We start from the raw sequence: 15,752 nt of genomic DNA, 5'->3' as shown, positions 1-15,752 counted from the left end.
TCATTTAACGTGTCTAGCTATAAAAGACAGAAAGGCTGGATTGGAGATAAAACACTGGAAACCACGAGCCCAGACCTCCTTTTGTAACATCACAGGAAAAATTATTTAAAGCACCCACTCGGGGAGGTTTTCTAGTTTCATAATTAGCACAGGTGGAAACGTTTAAGAATGAAGTGGTTCCACCAGAGAATCCCCTTTTTCTCGTTTCCACAGGGACCCCCTTCAGCAGCTCTTCTCCTGCAACACGGTCAACACCAGCCCCCGACCTTGCTCAGGCTGGCACGGCCCCTCACGGCCCCCCCGCATTAACAGGGCCATTAGCCACCGCTCTGCAGCTCGGCAAGGGACGGGGCCCAGAGCTCGGGGTCCGCACGGCCTTGGCAGGGCCACGGGAGCCACCCCACCACCCCACAGCCACAACGGCTCCGCAGCACCGCGCCGCCCCGCGCGCCCCGCCAACGGCCGCCCGCAGCCCGCGCGGCAGCCCCGGGCGCGCTACCGCCAATCAGCGCGCGGCAGGCGGAGGCGGCGGGAGGCGAAGCAGCCGCCGGCCAAACGCGGGCGGCGGTGGGACGGCCCGGCACGCCTGCCCGCTGCGGCTGAGCAAGTTAATTGGCTATTTTGCCTCCGAACCGCCCAATCAGAGGGTGCCTTGTAAGCGCATCGTGAGCCTATCAGGGAGCCGCTTCTGCTTCCGCTCTGGTGGTTTGAAACCGTCCTGCTCCGCGGCCGGGGGCGGCTGGTGCCGGCAGGTGAGAGGGGGCGGGGGGGCGGCCAGGGGTGCTGCGCCCCGGGGGGCCGCGGCTTCCACAGCACCTTCTCTGTAACCTCGGCGCGGCTGCCCGGCAGCTTACCCGCGGCCCCCACTGCCGAGCCGCTCCCGGCGCCCCGGAGCGGTCTGTGAGCAGTGAGTACGCCTGGCCTCCGGGTGGCCGGCCGGTTGCCTCAAGGGCCCAGCCTTGGAAAAAAACAAAACCGCCACCCCGCGCTCCCGTACGGCATTGTGCTCTTTTCTGCCTGTCCCCCAGCGTGGTGAGAAGCTTAAAAACAGGGAGTTGAGCCATGCGAGGGGGTGCGGTTAAGGGGAAGGCGTGCCCCGGGTATGCTGGGGGATGGAGTAGTTCTGTTTCCTAGCCGTTGAGTCCTCTGATCTGATTATTAAGTGGAAAGCATTACTTTTAGTCAAAAACAGACTGAAAAGCGCAAAATTCTGAGCCCAGCCCAAGCAGTTCAAAATTAAGGGTGAGAGCAGCCATGGTGAGTCGAACCGAAGATCTTCATATTTGTGATTTAGGATCCTGTTTCTAAAAGTGGCTGCCTTAGCATTGTAGTTATATGCTTATGGTTTGGAAGGGACTACTGCTGTCAACAGGAATCTTTCTGTGATGAAGTGAGACATATGTTTTGGCAGATGCTTGGGTAGGATTAGAATAACATGGTAAGTGTGAAGTTGCTCCTGTCACTGTCATGGTATAATGATTTGCAGCTTAGCAAGTCAACTTCTTGCCCCAGTGATGGTGTCTTACTTAATATCCATTGATTTCTCTTTTAGAAACGTACCCGGTATTTTCTTGAACTTAATGCTTTTTCACCAAGATCAAAACTGACAGGTTATTCTTAGCATGACATGGCAATGATGTCTATAAACATCAGCTTAAAAGAAGTGTATTTATCTCGATTTAGTGCAGTAATCCAGTCTGTTGTTTCATATATAAGCAGATTTCTGGAATTCTAGATTTACTGGGATTTTCACTGTAATGTTGCAATAAAAATGCAAGGTTAGACTCTGGACACAAACATTGGAAGTACAGACAGGCAAAACGTAGAAGCATGGGGAAAGCTTGAACGCTCAGTAGTAAGCTGTTAGTGAAATCTAAGGCAGCATTCAAGTCTGTAAAGGCAGTCAGGTGGAGGACGAATAGATAAACACAGAGGAGGGCTAGTCCATGAGTGTAAAGAAAAGGGATGGGAAGAGGGGGCAAACACACTGAGCTCAAGGTGACAGTAAGTGACTCTTAGAAGATTATGTCAAACAGGTAAGCTGCAGTTATAGATTGGAAAGGAAGAGTAACCTGGAGGAAGGCTGACCTGGAGTGGAGAGGTAGCATCACTTGTGGTGAAGGAACCTTTTGAGTTTTGGAAGACCACAGACTTGAGCGTAGTTTCAGTGCTAAGCAGAGAACTAGACACACTAGAGTGTCAAGGGCATGATCTCAGGAAACTGAAAATAGAAGTCAGGATAGTGGTCTTAAGTTATTGAACAAACATTTTGGAAGAAACCTTTCTCCTTCACTTCCTTGAACTCATCGATGTTCATGCAAAACTCCATTTGCCCTCCTGTTTTGCAGAAGAATTGATGGTAGATTAGTTCTTTTTAAGTGGGCTGAGGAGGAAGAGAACAGTATTTCTAATTTTTGGCAGCACATACACATGTAAGTGCGGGATAGTTGATCCTTTGTGATCCTCCCTAATGCCCACACACATGTTTGAATACCTCCAGGAAATTTAAGAGTAGTCAAGACCCACAGTTTCAGAAACTGTATGAGTAGAAGCTGACTTTTAAAGGTTACTAAAGAAGTATTTTTTGGCTATTAAAATAACTTGTCAACTAAAGGAAGGGTGAGTGCTAGTATAAAATTACTTTATTAGGCAGAGCAGCCAAAACCGAAAAAACAGGTAGGGAATAATTTGTGGGGGAAGGAAAAGAAGAAAATTCTCAGAGCCAGGGACAATGGAAACAGAAGGCTTGAGGAAGCTCATATTTCTTCTTTCATCTACACACCAGAATACAGCAATAAAAACATTTAGTAAACCTCCCGAAGACTTCATATTTAATGCTTAGTAAGCATGGTTGGTATATTAGGGCTCAGCAGGAGGCAGCGAGATGGTAATCATATCTTTTGAACCTTGGGCTGTAGGAAATCTCAGCATTTAAAATTGTCTTTATACCATTTAAAAAATGTCCATCTTAAGCACAGAAATGAACTACCCATTCTGCAAGGTGTAGATATCTGTGGCAGAGCAAGCTTTTGTGGTGTAGGAAGAATCAGCATCTGGAGTAACTCAAAGAACAAAAAGATAATTTCCATCTGTATTCCTGTGTAGAGAACTGTGAGGTTATTGTTGGATTTTGACATTTTTTAAAAAAGGTGATGATGCTTCATGATTATCTCAGCGTGGGCAGTGGCTGAGGTAGTTCAGGGGGGGAAAAATCACAGCATAGCTTAGTCACTCTATAGAAATTTTGTAGTGAAACAAGCTCCAAAACAAGACTAATAAGTAAATAAGGAGGAGGGATTGACACAGGATTTTATCTATAAATTAAGGCCTCTGTTATTCTTATCATCTGTTCCTTTTTTTTTTCCCTCTAGCAGTGTGTTTTAGTTACAATTGATGTAAAATTTTATATTGTTTATCATGAAGCATTTGTTATTAAACTTATTCAGTCAATGTAAAATATAAGAGAAAACATTTATATTGTTGCTTTGTGATCTTCCATAGTTTTCTTTTAAAGTAAATGGAAGAGTTTCCAATGTTTTCAGTATGGTTTGGATCAGTTTCCTACCTGGCGTTATATAATGAAATATATGATCAGTTTAGCCCGGAGAATGCATTGATGCAATTTCTACAGCAGAATCTCTGTTTCTGGGGAGAATGTTGGTGAAGATACAGTAAACATACTGGAACTGAAAAATGAAGTTCAGCTTCTACTGTTTTATAGACTTTGTGCAGAATGTCATCAGATGAGGAGAAAAGCACAAGTCCAGTTTTGCCAAAAGACTCTGTTGGGGGCAGTTCTGTTTCTTCAGATCTTCAGGTAGGAAAGAGGCAACCTCATTCAGTTCACTGTCATGGTATTTTATTTAGCAAAGGATGATTATGGGGAAATTAACAAAACTTGCATCTTTTTTGTTTTATGTGTACAGGAAAATAAAAATGTTAGTGAAAAGAAACAAATTAGACAAAAAAACCCCGAGATTAAAATATATTCACTTGAATTCCCTTTTGTGCATTTCACAAGAAATTTTAATTTATGTGAAAATTCCTCTGTAAACTTAAGAGGCTGATCAATGATAGCTACAAGTAAAATCATACAGTTTTCTTACCTCTTTATTTTCTGGTGTTATTTTTTATGTAAGTCTTATCAAGTAGCATAAATTTGACACAGTAGGATGGAAAATCATTATTTCTGCAGGATTAGTTGTAACTATGTGTTGTGCTTCTTACATGATGTAAGAACTGAATTTTTTTTAATGGATTTATTTCCCATAGAGTACAATTGTGGCCAAGTTCACCTTGGAAGGGAAATGCTGCTTTTTGCTTCTTTTTTGTTGTTGTTTTTTTTTTTCCTCCCAGCATCAAATATACCAAGATATGCTGGAACTATGGTGGCGTTTTTTCCTTTTCTGTGCTCAGCATTCTTTTGAAAGGATGCAAAGGTACTGGACAAAGTCTTTGTCCTGTGCTTCTGAAAGCAGCAGATTTTCATCCTTTACTAATTGATTATTCCTATTTGAGCAGTGAGTGGATTTTTTTCCTTTGATAGAATTCTATCCAAAACAGGTTAGTTTTGAGAAAAATAGCTTTTACTAATTGCCCTGTAGAAATGTATCTCCACTTTTGTCACCTGGTGGAATGGTCATACACAGCAGAAGCACTGTTAAATTAAGGGGATTTTGATTCATTTGGATTGATTTTGCCCTTTTAAACTACCTGTTCATGAATAATTAATTTCTGCAGTTCATACACATCTCTATTTGTGATCATATCTCATAGATAAGTTTTCTTAATCTTTGTTCAGCAATAGTAATCAATCTGTGTTTCCAGTGCCTTTTATAGTTGGAAAATGGGATGAAGGCATTGTGTGACATATTTTGAAAAAAGAGTTTTCTTTTATGATCTCGTTGATTATCAAGGAGGTTCTAAGGCCACCTTTTAGAGAATGATAAACTAAATTAATGACTGCTTTCCAACTGAGAACATGTCTATAATGGAATAGCCAGGTGGAAGTGACCTACAACAATCATCTAGTCCAACTCCCTGAACAAGTCAGAGCTGACCAGAAGTTGAAGCATATTATTAAGGATGTGATCCAAATAGCTCTTAAACACTGACAGGGTTGGGGCATCAACCACATCTCCGGGAAGCCTATTGCAGTGTTTGACTGCCCTCTCAGTAAAGAAATGTTTCCTCATGTCCAGTCTAAACCTCCCCTGGCACAGCTTTGAACCTTTACAGTGCATCCTGTAACTGGATCCCAGGGAGAAGAGTTCAGCACCTCTCTTTCCACTTCCTGTCATCAGGAGTAGAATCGGAATCATAGAATCATTTACGTTGGAAAAGACATTTGAGATCATCAAGGCCAATCATTAACCCAGGACTGCCAAATCCACCACTAAACCATGCCTCTAAGCACCTCATCTACATGTTTTTGAGCACTTCCAGGGATGGTGATTCCATCAGGTCCTTTGGTCTTTTCGGCCACCTGGGCACCCTGCTGGCTCATGCCCAGCCGGCTGCCGACCAGCACCCCCAGGCCCTTTCCCACCAGGCCCTTTCCAGCCGCTCTGCCCCAGCCTGTAGCGCTGTGTGGGGCTGGTGTGACCCAGCTGCAGGACCCGGCACGGAGCCTTCTTGAACCTCATCCAGCTGGCCTCGGCCCACCGGTCCGGCATGTCCAGACCCCTCTGCAGAGCCTCCTGCCCTCCCGCAGATCAACGCTGCTGCCCAGCTTGGTGTCACCTGCAAAGTTGCTGAGGGTGCGCTCGATCCCCTCGTCCAGAGTGTCAATAAAGATACTGAACAGCACTGGCCCCAGTACTGAGCCCTGGGGAACACCACTTGTGACTGGCCACCAGCTGGATATAACTCCGTTTACTGTGACGCTCTGGGCTTGGTCATCCAGCCACCTTTCTATGATTCTATGATCAAAACTCCTTTGACTTTCAGGCCTTAGAACTATATTCCTGTAGTTTTATGCTTTAACAGAATTTTTGTAGCTGACATAACGGCTTGAAAGTTTTGTTAAAAGCAGAACAAAGATAGTAAGTAAACTGAAGATATATTGTTAATTTTACTGTGGTTTTATTTTAAATGTGTTTGTCAATATTGTATTGCAATTGCAGCATCTTTGTTGCGGAATATTTAAGATTGCAATGATACACCTAATCATTCAATGTTTCCATTGCTCTGTGTTACATATTCTTATTGTAGTCTCCAGGAATTATTTTTCTTAGGTCTGAATTTCTGCTTACAATTGGGATACTGTGTTTTCTTCATTCCAACAGTGTTGTAATATTGTAATTTTTCACTGGATGCTGTCAATTGACACTTTCTGTTGGTGCATGAGGGTGTGTATTCTTGGACGTAGTGGATCCTTAGGGTGTTAGTGTTAGAATTTGAAAGATAAGATAAATATACTGCTATAACTTCATATGTATATTTTGAGTGCTCAGGATCTCTATAGTAAGACAGACTGTGTGCTAGTGATGAAACTGGGTGACTCAAAATGAACCACCTACTTGCACCTGACATCTTACTTACTAAGTCCCTTGAATTGGGTAAGGTAATCATGGAAGAAGCTGGATCAGCTCTGACTGAAAACTAAATTGTTTGGGGGGAAGAATTAGTTTTAAGTTGCTATTTGGCCACATGATCACTTTGAGGAAGACAGAGAAGTGATAAAGTGTCTTCAACCCAATCATTTAATTTAGATAAGGTAAAGGTGAATATATTGGCTTTTTTACTCTGCTGAAGTTTTGCTGCAGGGAATTTTATACAGTTCCATGCAGTTCCTGGATCAATAACTCACCTGAAGACAACTGTTTTCTTCTTTGACTTCTGATAAAATCTAAATTCAGAAAGATAGGGATATGGAAAAATTAATAACTTGTTGATTCTCAGCTGACTATACCTTTAACATGGCATGTGATACTTCCTTTTACCTATCAAAAAGATACACTATGTATTTGTAATTACATAGTTTCACAGACAATTATTTAGCCTTTTCATTTTAACACGATGGGTTAGAATATGGGAGATGGAAATTTGAAAGGAAACTAGAATTCAGCTAAACTGTACAAAACCTAGCTTGTTAAATTTTCAAATGAGTTGAAACCCATATAAATGTAACAGTTTCACTGGAAACTTTAAAATACTATCCTTTTCAGCTGGTAGATTCAAAAACACATAACATGTAATTGGTACCTCTAACTGATTGTTTCCACTCTAACTTTCCCCAGCTTGAAGAAGAAAAATATTTTCCAATTCACAAGTGATTTCTGAGGCTTGACTCCTTAGGATACTAAACAGAATTAATACAATAGTATTAAGTGAATTAAAAATGACTGCTAGTGGCCTGGCTTAGTACTTTCCAACTGGCATTTTTTTCCCAAATGTTTAATTAGTGACTTTGTACAGTTTCACCATTTAACTGCTACTGGAATATAATTACTGGACTGTATGATGTAGCCATAATACAAATTGTCTATAGTTACACACTGAACTCTAAATACTTCCATCCTGAAAATCTCTTTGAGAGATTTAAAAAAACTCGTTAGTTGGCTTACTTTAATACATAGTATAATGCAACATACCAGTTAAATTGATTTAGAATTTTTTAACAGGAAAGCTTTTATATTAGTTATATATGTATTCCCTATACCTATATAATTTTAAAAATGCATAATATAAGGTAAGAATAATTATATCTAATCAAAAGAAATTACTGGATAATCAAATGTCTTTTGGTGGTTGGCTTTAGAACTCCCACCAAAGAAATCGTTGTTTTATGGAGTATGAAACGTGACTGAGTTCAGTAGCATCATTGTCATGGCTATAAAAATATTTTTCTTTGCAGTAACGCTTAGAAATAGTATCAGGTGATTAATAGCTTACATGATCTAGAATTTATTATTTTTTTGCAGTTCGTGTTTTTCAGGTGCCTGTTCTAGTATCCAATCTGGCATCTGTCAAATTCTTTCTGTGTAACTATTGCATTATATTAGTTGTAGTCAAAATGAATGTGAACATGAAACAAGAGAGAGACAAATTATTATAATCATGGTAGGCAAACAGCTCACTTGCAACTCTATGGGAAATCCTCTTAGAAATGTCTCAAATTATTGAAAACTGTTTCCACTCCTTCCTATACATATATATATATATAAAATTTTTGGAAATGTGATTATATTTTTATGTTTATTTGTCATCGCTTTGTGACAGGATGAATATGGAGACCTGCTTCGTTATGCTGTAGTGACTCCAAAGTTTGAACAGTGTGTCTCAAAGTGGTCAGAATCTGCATCAGAACTGAGAGCAGGTGGAAGATTTTCAGGTGTAACAGATGATGCCATTCACTGTAAGACTCCAGGTACCATGTGCAAAGCTCTTTGTTGATTTGTTCTGTCAATTACAAGAACAATGATACACCTTTTTTGACTTAAGTTTTTTAACAACTTCTGTTTGAAAAGTACAGGTGGCACATATATAGTACAATTGCATTTTGCACAGCAATAGGAAGGCCTATTCACTGAAGGATTCTCACTGACATTGCTTTCAGATGATAGTATTGATGTGCTGACAGTTCCCTGTTTTGTGATGCAGATGTTTAAAGAGGTTGGTGTAATGGTGCAGAAAGGGGTACCCTTGCTTACAGTACACATCATCAAAATCTGGCAAGTCACAACTGGTTTTGCTCATACTTGTGCTGCCATGGTAGATAAATGGGTATTTTTAATATGATTATTTGGAGATAAGAGTTACCTTAAAAGGGCTTTGTGTAATGAGTAATCATGTCACTACATGAATGTCATTCTTGCTCTTTTTAGTTCAATCACACTATTCTAGTTCTATTTTATTCTTTGGTACTTAAGACTGTGTCTTGTGATGCATTAATAACACTGATGTTTATGGTTATATGTTGTTTGCTTTTGTCACTAGCATTTAGATTGAGGAAGCTGTTAATTTTTGCTTCAGAAGAAATAGTAAACCATCATACCTGCATTATTTCTTTACCAGGGAGTTTAGCTTAATCAGGAAGAACTAAGTTTTAAATTAACTTCTATTCTTTATCATGCTATTTCATGATAAAAATACTTACCTACAGTTTTTTCTACACTCCTGTTTTTTGTGATCCTTGAGGATGGCTTTATCTCTACTATTTAGAGGACCATGGGGTATAAAATGTGTAGATAATTTTACTGCTAAAGACTAAGCAGCCTTGAAGTGCTTGTGTAAATCTGGTGCTAATTGTCACCTTGAAATAAATGTTGTTCATGGCTAGTGTATGCAGGAGCTCTTGGCCATGCTGATCAGAACTAAATAACAGTCTGCTAGCAGGAATTTACCAGTTGAATTGCAAAGGGCAATGCAGTCATTGGAAGTTGTTAATTTTGTATTAGAAAAAGAACCATGAGTAAAAATAAATCTATCCTCTTAAATTGTGTTGTTGTTTTCACTGAATATAAAGAAATCTTTGTAAGCTGTCAATTATCTTTTAGTTAACTCATGTTAATACCATACAATAAATAAACAGGTTCTTAAAATAAGGAATGTGATTAAAGTGAGGGAGGTAGTATTGGTTATGCTCTGTATCCTTCCGCAATGAGTCTGTGCAGTGGAGTTTTGGTGTGTTCAGACACCCAAACTAATCCTCTACTTCCAGTATGCCATAAGGAGAAATGTTTTATCATTTTTATAAACTAATGGAGAATCTTAGTCCTGAAGGACATCATATCCATAACTTCTCTTCATGCAGAATTAGGGTGGTGGTTATTCTGAATATCAGACTGCCATAAGAAATTTAGAAGGTACGATTCTGAGTTCACCGAAATCATGAGAATGGAAGTTTGGAGAGAGAAAATATTCTGTAATGGAAGTAGATCTGGAGTTAGAGTGTGAATGATGTTAGAAAAACTTTTCCCAACAGAAAAGTTTGAAGTGCAGCCTTTGCATTTTGATATTACATATTGAACTTTATTAACTTGATCTAGTGTCATTATGTTCTGTGTGGGAATTGTACCAAGCTGCGTAAGAATCAGATCAATAGAAGCTGCTGGTATTTTGAACTATGGAATTATTCTCAAACAGTCAAACTGAGTAGGAAAAATTCCACAACAGTTATAAGTATTCCTGCAACTCCTACAGTGAGAACAATTGCTTGGGCTTTAAAAAATTATGATACAAAATTTTTTGATTGGAAGAATAAAAAATCCTTAGCTGTTATATCAGGTTGAGGTACCAAAAATTGCGGTCTGGTAGATTCAGCTAAAGGTAATGTTTAAGCTGTCTGTGATTCCCACAACCAAAGAGCATTGTGTGGTTACTGTCAGGAGTCCAATACTGTCTGACTAGGTTCCTTTAGATACGCTCATGAGAAGGGTTTCGTCTTCTGGTACCAGTTTACTTGTCTGAATATTTTCTGTTAAATGGGATTTTGGTTTAGCAGAGTGATACAGCAATATATTGACATTGCAATACAAGCACCTGTCATGGTCTGTTTGGATCTCTCAAATTAACAGGTCAGCATACTCCATGAATTAAACTTTATTTTCTGAGCTCAGTAGGAAGGAAAACAAACACATCGAACACGGGCTCAATCCCATTTGTACAGACCAGTCTAACATTCAAGTTCACTAATTCATCCCTTAATTCATGAAGTTTTTAACTCACAAGTTCTCCAATCATAACTGGCAACTGATAGCTCATGCCCCTGTGAGCAGAATTGCCTAGCTGACAGAGGGAGTGCTCATCCTTCCTTCCCCATCACAGTGCAGGACTCCCCCGTATCACAGCGGAAAGCACAGAAGCCTTGGCAGTCTGGCTGCTGCTGGATACATTTCAAAAGCTTTTTGTGTAAGCTGACTTATTTATACCTTCCAGCTTGGAAGTTTGATCTGTGCTATTTCTGTTCTGAAGGAACTGTCAGACAGTCCCTGTGCAAGGATTAGGGTGGCAGGAGACAGCAAGCTGCAGGTGATAATGGCTGCGTAGTGACCTTTAGCCCTTCTGTCCATCATGTCCCACCTACACACTGCTCTTGCCTTGACCTAATAGCACTGCTCCCAGGATACACCAAGCCTTAGCATGAGCTGTGCGTTAGCCAAAATCTGAGCAGGACCTGAGTGAACAGTCAGAGCATGATAGAGTAATTGTAATCGACAGTAAGATCACAGTACAACGTGGTTCCTGTTACTGGTCTATACGCTAACCATCATGACTTAGGGTGTCCCCGGTTGCCAGGAAGGACTATGTGGGTTAAAGCCAGCTCAAGCCCGCACCTCAGTTGAAAGTTAATTTTGCTGGTTGCTCAGGTTTTTTACTGTGTTGGGTTGAGCCAACACTTTCCGCATGCTTGTCTGGCTAGCACAGGATGCATTCGCACTTCTTGATTCACTAAGGCCACTTACACAACCAGTTGATCTACCCAGCTGGTGCAGCCTTTTAATGAAAAACAAAGGCCAGTCTCTGCCCCTCCCTGTGTTCAGGTAAGTGCAGCTTTCTTTACGACAGCTCTGGTCACTCCCTGTATTCTTCCCTGAACTTCATGAGCATAGTGCTCATCTCCTCTGAATCTTCCTCCATTGTAGCAGGCAGTTGATCAATTGCACTATCAGATTGCAAGGATTCAAATACACTTGCAAATCTCTTGAATTGCAAGCAGTTCAGGTCAGCTGCTGGGAACATTTCTCAGCCTGAGAAGTTCTTAAAAAAGAACTTCCACTTAAAAGTGGAAAATTTTAAATCCAGCTGTGTGGAATTATATTACAGAGCAAATTCTAGTTCAGGTGTTGTCCCCAGTGTGCTCTCTGTGTAGAATTTTGTCTCCCAGTTTGAGTGGAACATTGTTTTGTAAGGGAGTATTTGTGATGTGTGTTACTGTGCTTATACAAAAGCAGATCAGAATCAAAACACTAGACTTGTGCACTTTTTTTTTTGGTTGTTGTCTGTATACTCTATTTTCAACCATATTTGTCTGAAGAGAAGATCTTAGCCAGCACTGTCTGCTGTCTCTCTCTTAGTGAGAGGGGTTGTACTTTTCTTCCCCATACCCCTCCCCTCTCTGGGGCCAATAGTGTAGCCTATGACGTCTTTATACCTTTTTACTGTCTAAAAGTATGCAATAGAAGTGAAAGGACAAATTTCCATTCCCTTGATTGGTTTTTTTTGAAATATTTGAACAACATTTTCTTCTACTATGCTTGGTATTACCAGATAAGAATAGTCATTTGCAAGCTGTAGGTAATTAGCATGGAACACAGGAAAGAAATGCGCTTATACTTGATGGTGACAAAATTTGGCATCACAGTTTTGTGTATTGGTCATTACAAGAAGCCACACATTCCCCTCAGTTACATATGCTCAGGTGTTTATTATCTTTGCAAAGGGCACCACTTTGCAAAGTACAACTTGTCTTGTATTTTCAAAATGAAAACATTCGTTAAAAACAGTAAAGAAGGTGCTTTTAATCATCTCGGAGGCTGAGGCAAGAATGTTTATATGGCCCCATCATGCTTTATTAATTACACGCTATAAACTTCTGGTGCTCTGCTGCTGTGTCAAAACATAGGTTTGCTGTTCAAAATGTCTCTATGTCCTGTCAGTCTAGGAAGGAGAAGTCATATATTTCCTTGAGACAGAGCTTAAAACAATCTATTTGTAAAAAGAAGGTTATTTCAATGAAAATCTGTCCAACTCTTCTATATAACCTCTAGTACTGAGCAAGGGTGATTGCATATTTGGGTTTTTTTCCGTGATACTAATAGTAAGACTTCAGTTGAACAGTGAGAAAGTAGTCAAGTTCAGGTTCAGTCCTCTACCTCTGATGCTGATTAGATAGGATAGATCAATAGGTTGTTGCTGAAGGCTGTTAATTTATTTGTTTAGCTCCATTCTTTTGGCATTGCTTCATGTTCATACTAAGTATCAGGTTCTTTGACATTTGTCCTTTCCTTGTCTGGCTCTCATGCTGTTGCTATGTTAAAATAACAAAACCATAAATTATTAGGGTAGTGTTCTATACATTTGTGAAACAAAAGTTTAATCTTCTGCAGAGCTTCTCAAGCTTGCAGTGTTTTTTCACCTTCTCCATGTAATGTTAGTATTGAGACTGACCAAGTTTCCAATGCCACGTTATGCCTTTTGAAATGAAGTTCTGTTTGTGAAGTATTCTCTTGTTTGGCATTTTTACTTCCTCCTCAGGTTTTTGAAACTGAATTGAATGTTTCCACTATGATGGTAGAAGTCTTAATTGCTGGTAACCTGTATTCATTGCAGTTAATTTAATGATATATAATACCTTCACTAAAAGCTTCCAGTCAAGTAAGAAAAATAATTGAAATAAAGCATGCTGTACTGTTTGATTCAATGTCCAAATGCTTTGAAACCTAAAACTTAATTTCCTGTTCTTGTTCAGTTGATTAAATTGGAAAATGACTAAGACTGGAGCAGTAAATAATTTGTACAAAGATGTCTAAAGATGACTCGTATCCAAACAGTGGGAAAATTCCTTCTCTTCAGGCTACCAGCCCTCAGTATTGATTCATTAAAACTTCTGAGAAGACTTTTTAAAAACTATACATTTTAACAAATTTCTACCCTCAGCTTTGACCACTGATAGCAGATCATGTGTGAGAACATTCTGTCAGAGCATATTTACTTAATAAAAGCAGAAAAGGTCAGGTACTAGAAGAACTCAGAAAAAATCCCAAATGATAGTATTGGGATAACAAACATATGGAAAAATGACTTGTTTATAGTAGAGCTAAAGAAATAAGAATACAGTCTAGGTATTTGTCAGAATAAATGTATTTCAGAATTATTTAATGAAGTACATTTTTATACTTTATCATATCCAAATGGTTCCACGTCCTTGGTACCTGAGTGCACTGTAGCTGAATGCATCATGTAGTACAGTGGAAGGGACAGAGGTGACAGGAGAGCAGTAGGAATAAGAATGAAATTAATATGTATACAACTGGAAAATTATGGCCTATCTGAAAGGCCAAGATAAATGACATAAGATGATCATAGAGACATGTAACAAATACACTCGGTGGATTCAGTGAAGGTACATCCTATGATAAACAAGAAAACTGCAGGCAGAGTTAAGATAATCTGTACATAGGATTAAGGGGAAGGGAGTGATGAACTTGTAACTATGATGTCAGACTATGACAGTTGTCAGTCTATTTTAATATCCTGGTTTTACTGGTTACATTGCTACTGAAAGATCAGTCGAATGAACTTTCTGAGACTTGTTTTGAAGTTCAGAAAGCAGCATTCTTTATTACAGCACCAGGAACACGGGAGATATCTCCTCCTAACGTGCTCACCTTGTCCTAAAATATATGTCCCTTTTATTCTGTATAATCATACATATGCGTTACATTTCCCCAAAATCCAGACATATTTGATTATTTCCTGGAATTCATTTACATTAGTCCCTCCTTCTTTTGCACATGCATAGTTTTCTTGTGACGACTGAGACACTGTTGGCTCCTAAACACTCCATGACCCGGTTATGTTGGTCCTTTTATGATGTTTCTTGGCAAAACCTACTAAGTTTCCATGAGATTCAATCAGTTCTTTTCTTTCATCCTATATTTTTCTTTTCAAGTTGGATCATAAATCTCATCTGTACAATACTAGATCTTCTCAATTACAATCTAATAATTATACTAACACAGGGACTTCTCGATTACAATCTAATAATTATAATAAGGTTATACTTATACTAAGGTTATACATTAAACTTCTGGTATCACTGCTGTCAACATTTTGTTCTGTTTTTTACTTTGTATCTTGCAAACAGGCCCCTGGCCTTAGGAGTTTACAGTCTTATTAAGGAAAATGGCAAAAGTTTTTACATTTTTGACTGGAGATGTTAATCGACATAAGAGAGATGCTTTTTGTTTCTGGCAATGTTAGGGGTTTTTTTGGTACTTGCTGTAATCATCCTCCTTAAATTAACAAAATTAAATTAAAAGGTTCTGTTCTTTAAGGGGTCAGGTAGTTTCGATTTGACTGTTTACGATAAGACTATTGGTTTAAATATACATGTATCTTTGAAACATATAATTGAATTGGGTTGTTTGTTTTACTTTGGGAAGGGAGGTTTCTGATGGCAGAAATATTTTAAGATTTTGATGGGGGAGTTTGTTTGCTTCTTTGTTTGTTACTTTAATACCTGGCTTCTATCCAGAATACAGACCAGTTACCCTGTCCACAGTATCAATCCTTATTGCCTGTTTCATTTTTGGTCTTAATATCAGTGAAAGAGCTTTCTGAGGCCAATATGGACCGACTTAGCACAGTTATTTCAGAAGAGGCTTCTCCACAAGAGTCCACATGTGGTCCAAGAGAAATCAACGAAATCATAGTGACTGAATTGAATTTACCTGATGAAAAAGTAACTGAAATAGAAAACATACTCGATCACTGGAGTGGAAGTCTTAAGGTATTTATTTTGTGTGGAATCCTTAAATATCATATACAGACATCAGTGTGTTGTAGAGTAAGTGAGAGTGCAGCAAAAGTTGCAGTGTGATTGCACTGGGAAGTGGTGGTTTTGTTTTTGATTGTTGTCATCTATTGTGTATAAGCACTACAACATCTTGTTTCAAGAATTTTGGAGTAACTTTCTCCATTAGGGAAGTTCAGTTATTATCAGTTATTCAATAGTGCATTATGTCCAGTAATATTTATAAACAGCCTGTGTAATGGAGGCATCACTGTAAATATTCATGTCTCCT

General features: G+C 39.3%; 1 protein-coding gene across 2 annotated transcripts in view; it reads left to right on the top strand.

Annotated features, from left to right (window-relative positions):
* Positions 1-692: 692 nt before the first annotated feature.
* Positions 693-15,752, top strand: part of POC5 (POC5 centriolar protein) — a 28,402-nt gene continuing 13,342 nt past the window's right edge. For both annotated transcript variants that reach the window (XM_040579829.1, XM_040579828.1), the window contains exons 1-4: positions 693-752; positions 3,722-3,817; positions 8,224-8,371; positions 15,273-15,457. In XM_040579829.1, coding sequence (XP_040435763.1) covers positions 3,734-3,817; positions 8,224-8,371; positions 15,273-15,457 — 417 coding nt within the window. In that variant the 5' untranslated portion in view covers positions 693-752; positions 3,722-3,733. The remainder of the gene's footprint in view (positions 753-3,721; positions 3,818-8,223; positions 8,372-15,272; positions 15,458-15,752) is intronic.

The sequence above is a fragment of the Falco naumanni genome, chromosome Z (genome assembly GCF_017639655.2).
Source record: "Falco naumanni isolate bFalNau1 chromosome Z, bFalNau1.pat, whole genome shotgun sequence".
Lineage (NCBI taxonomy): Eukaryota > Metazoa > Chordata > Aves > Falconiformes > Falconidae > Falco > Falco naumanni.
This window is presented reverse-complemented; position numbering and strand designations above follow the sequence as displayed.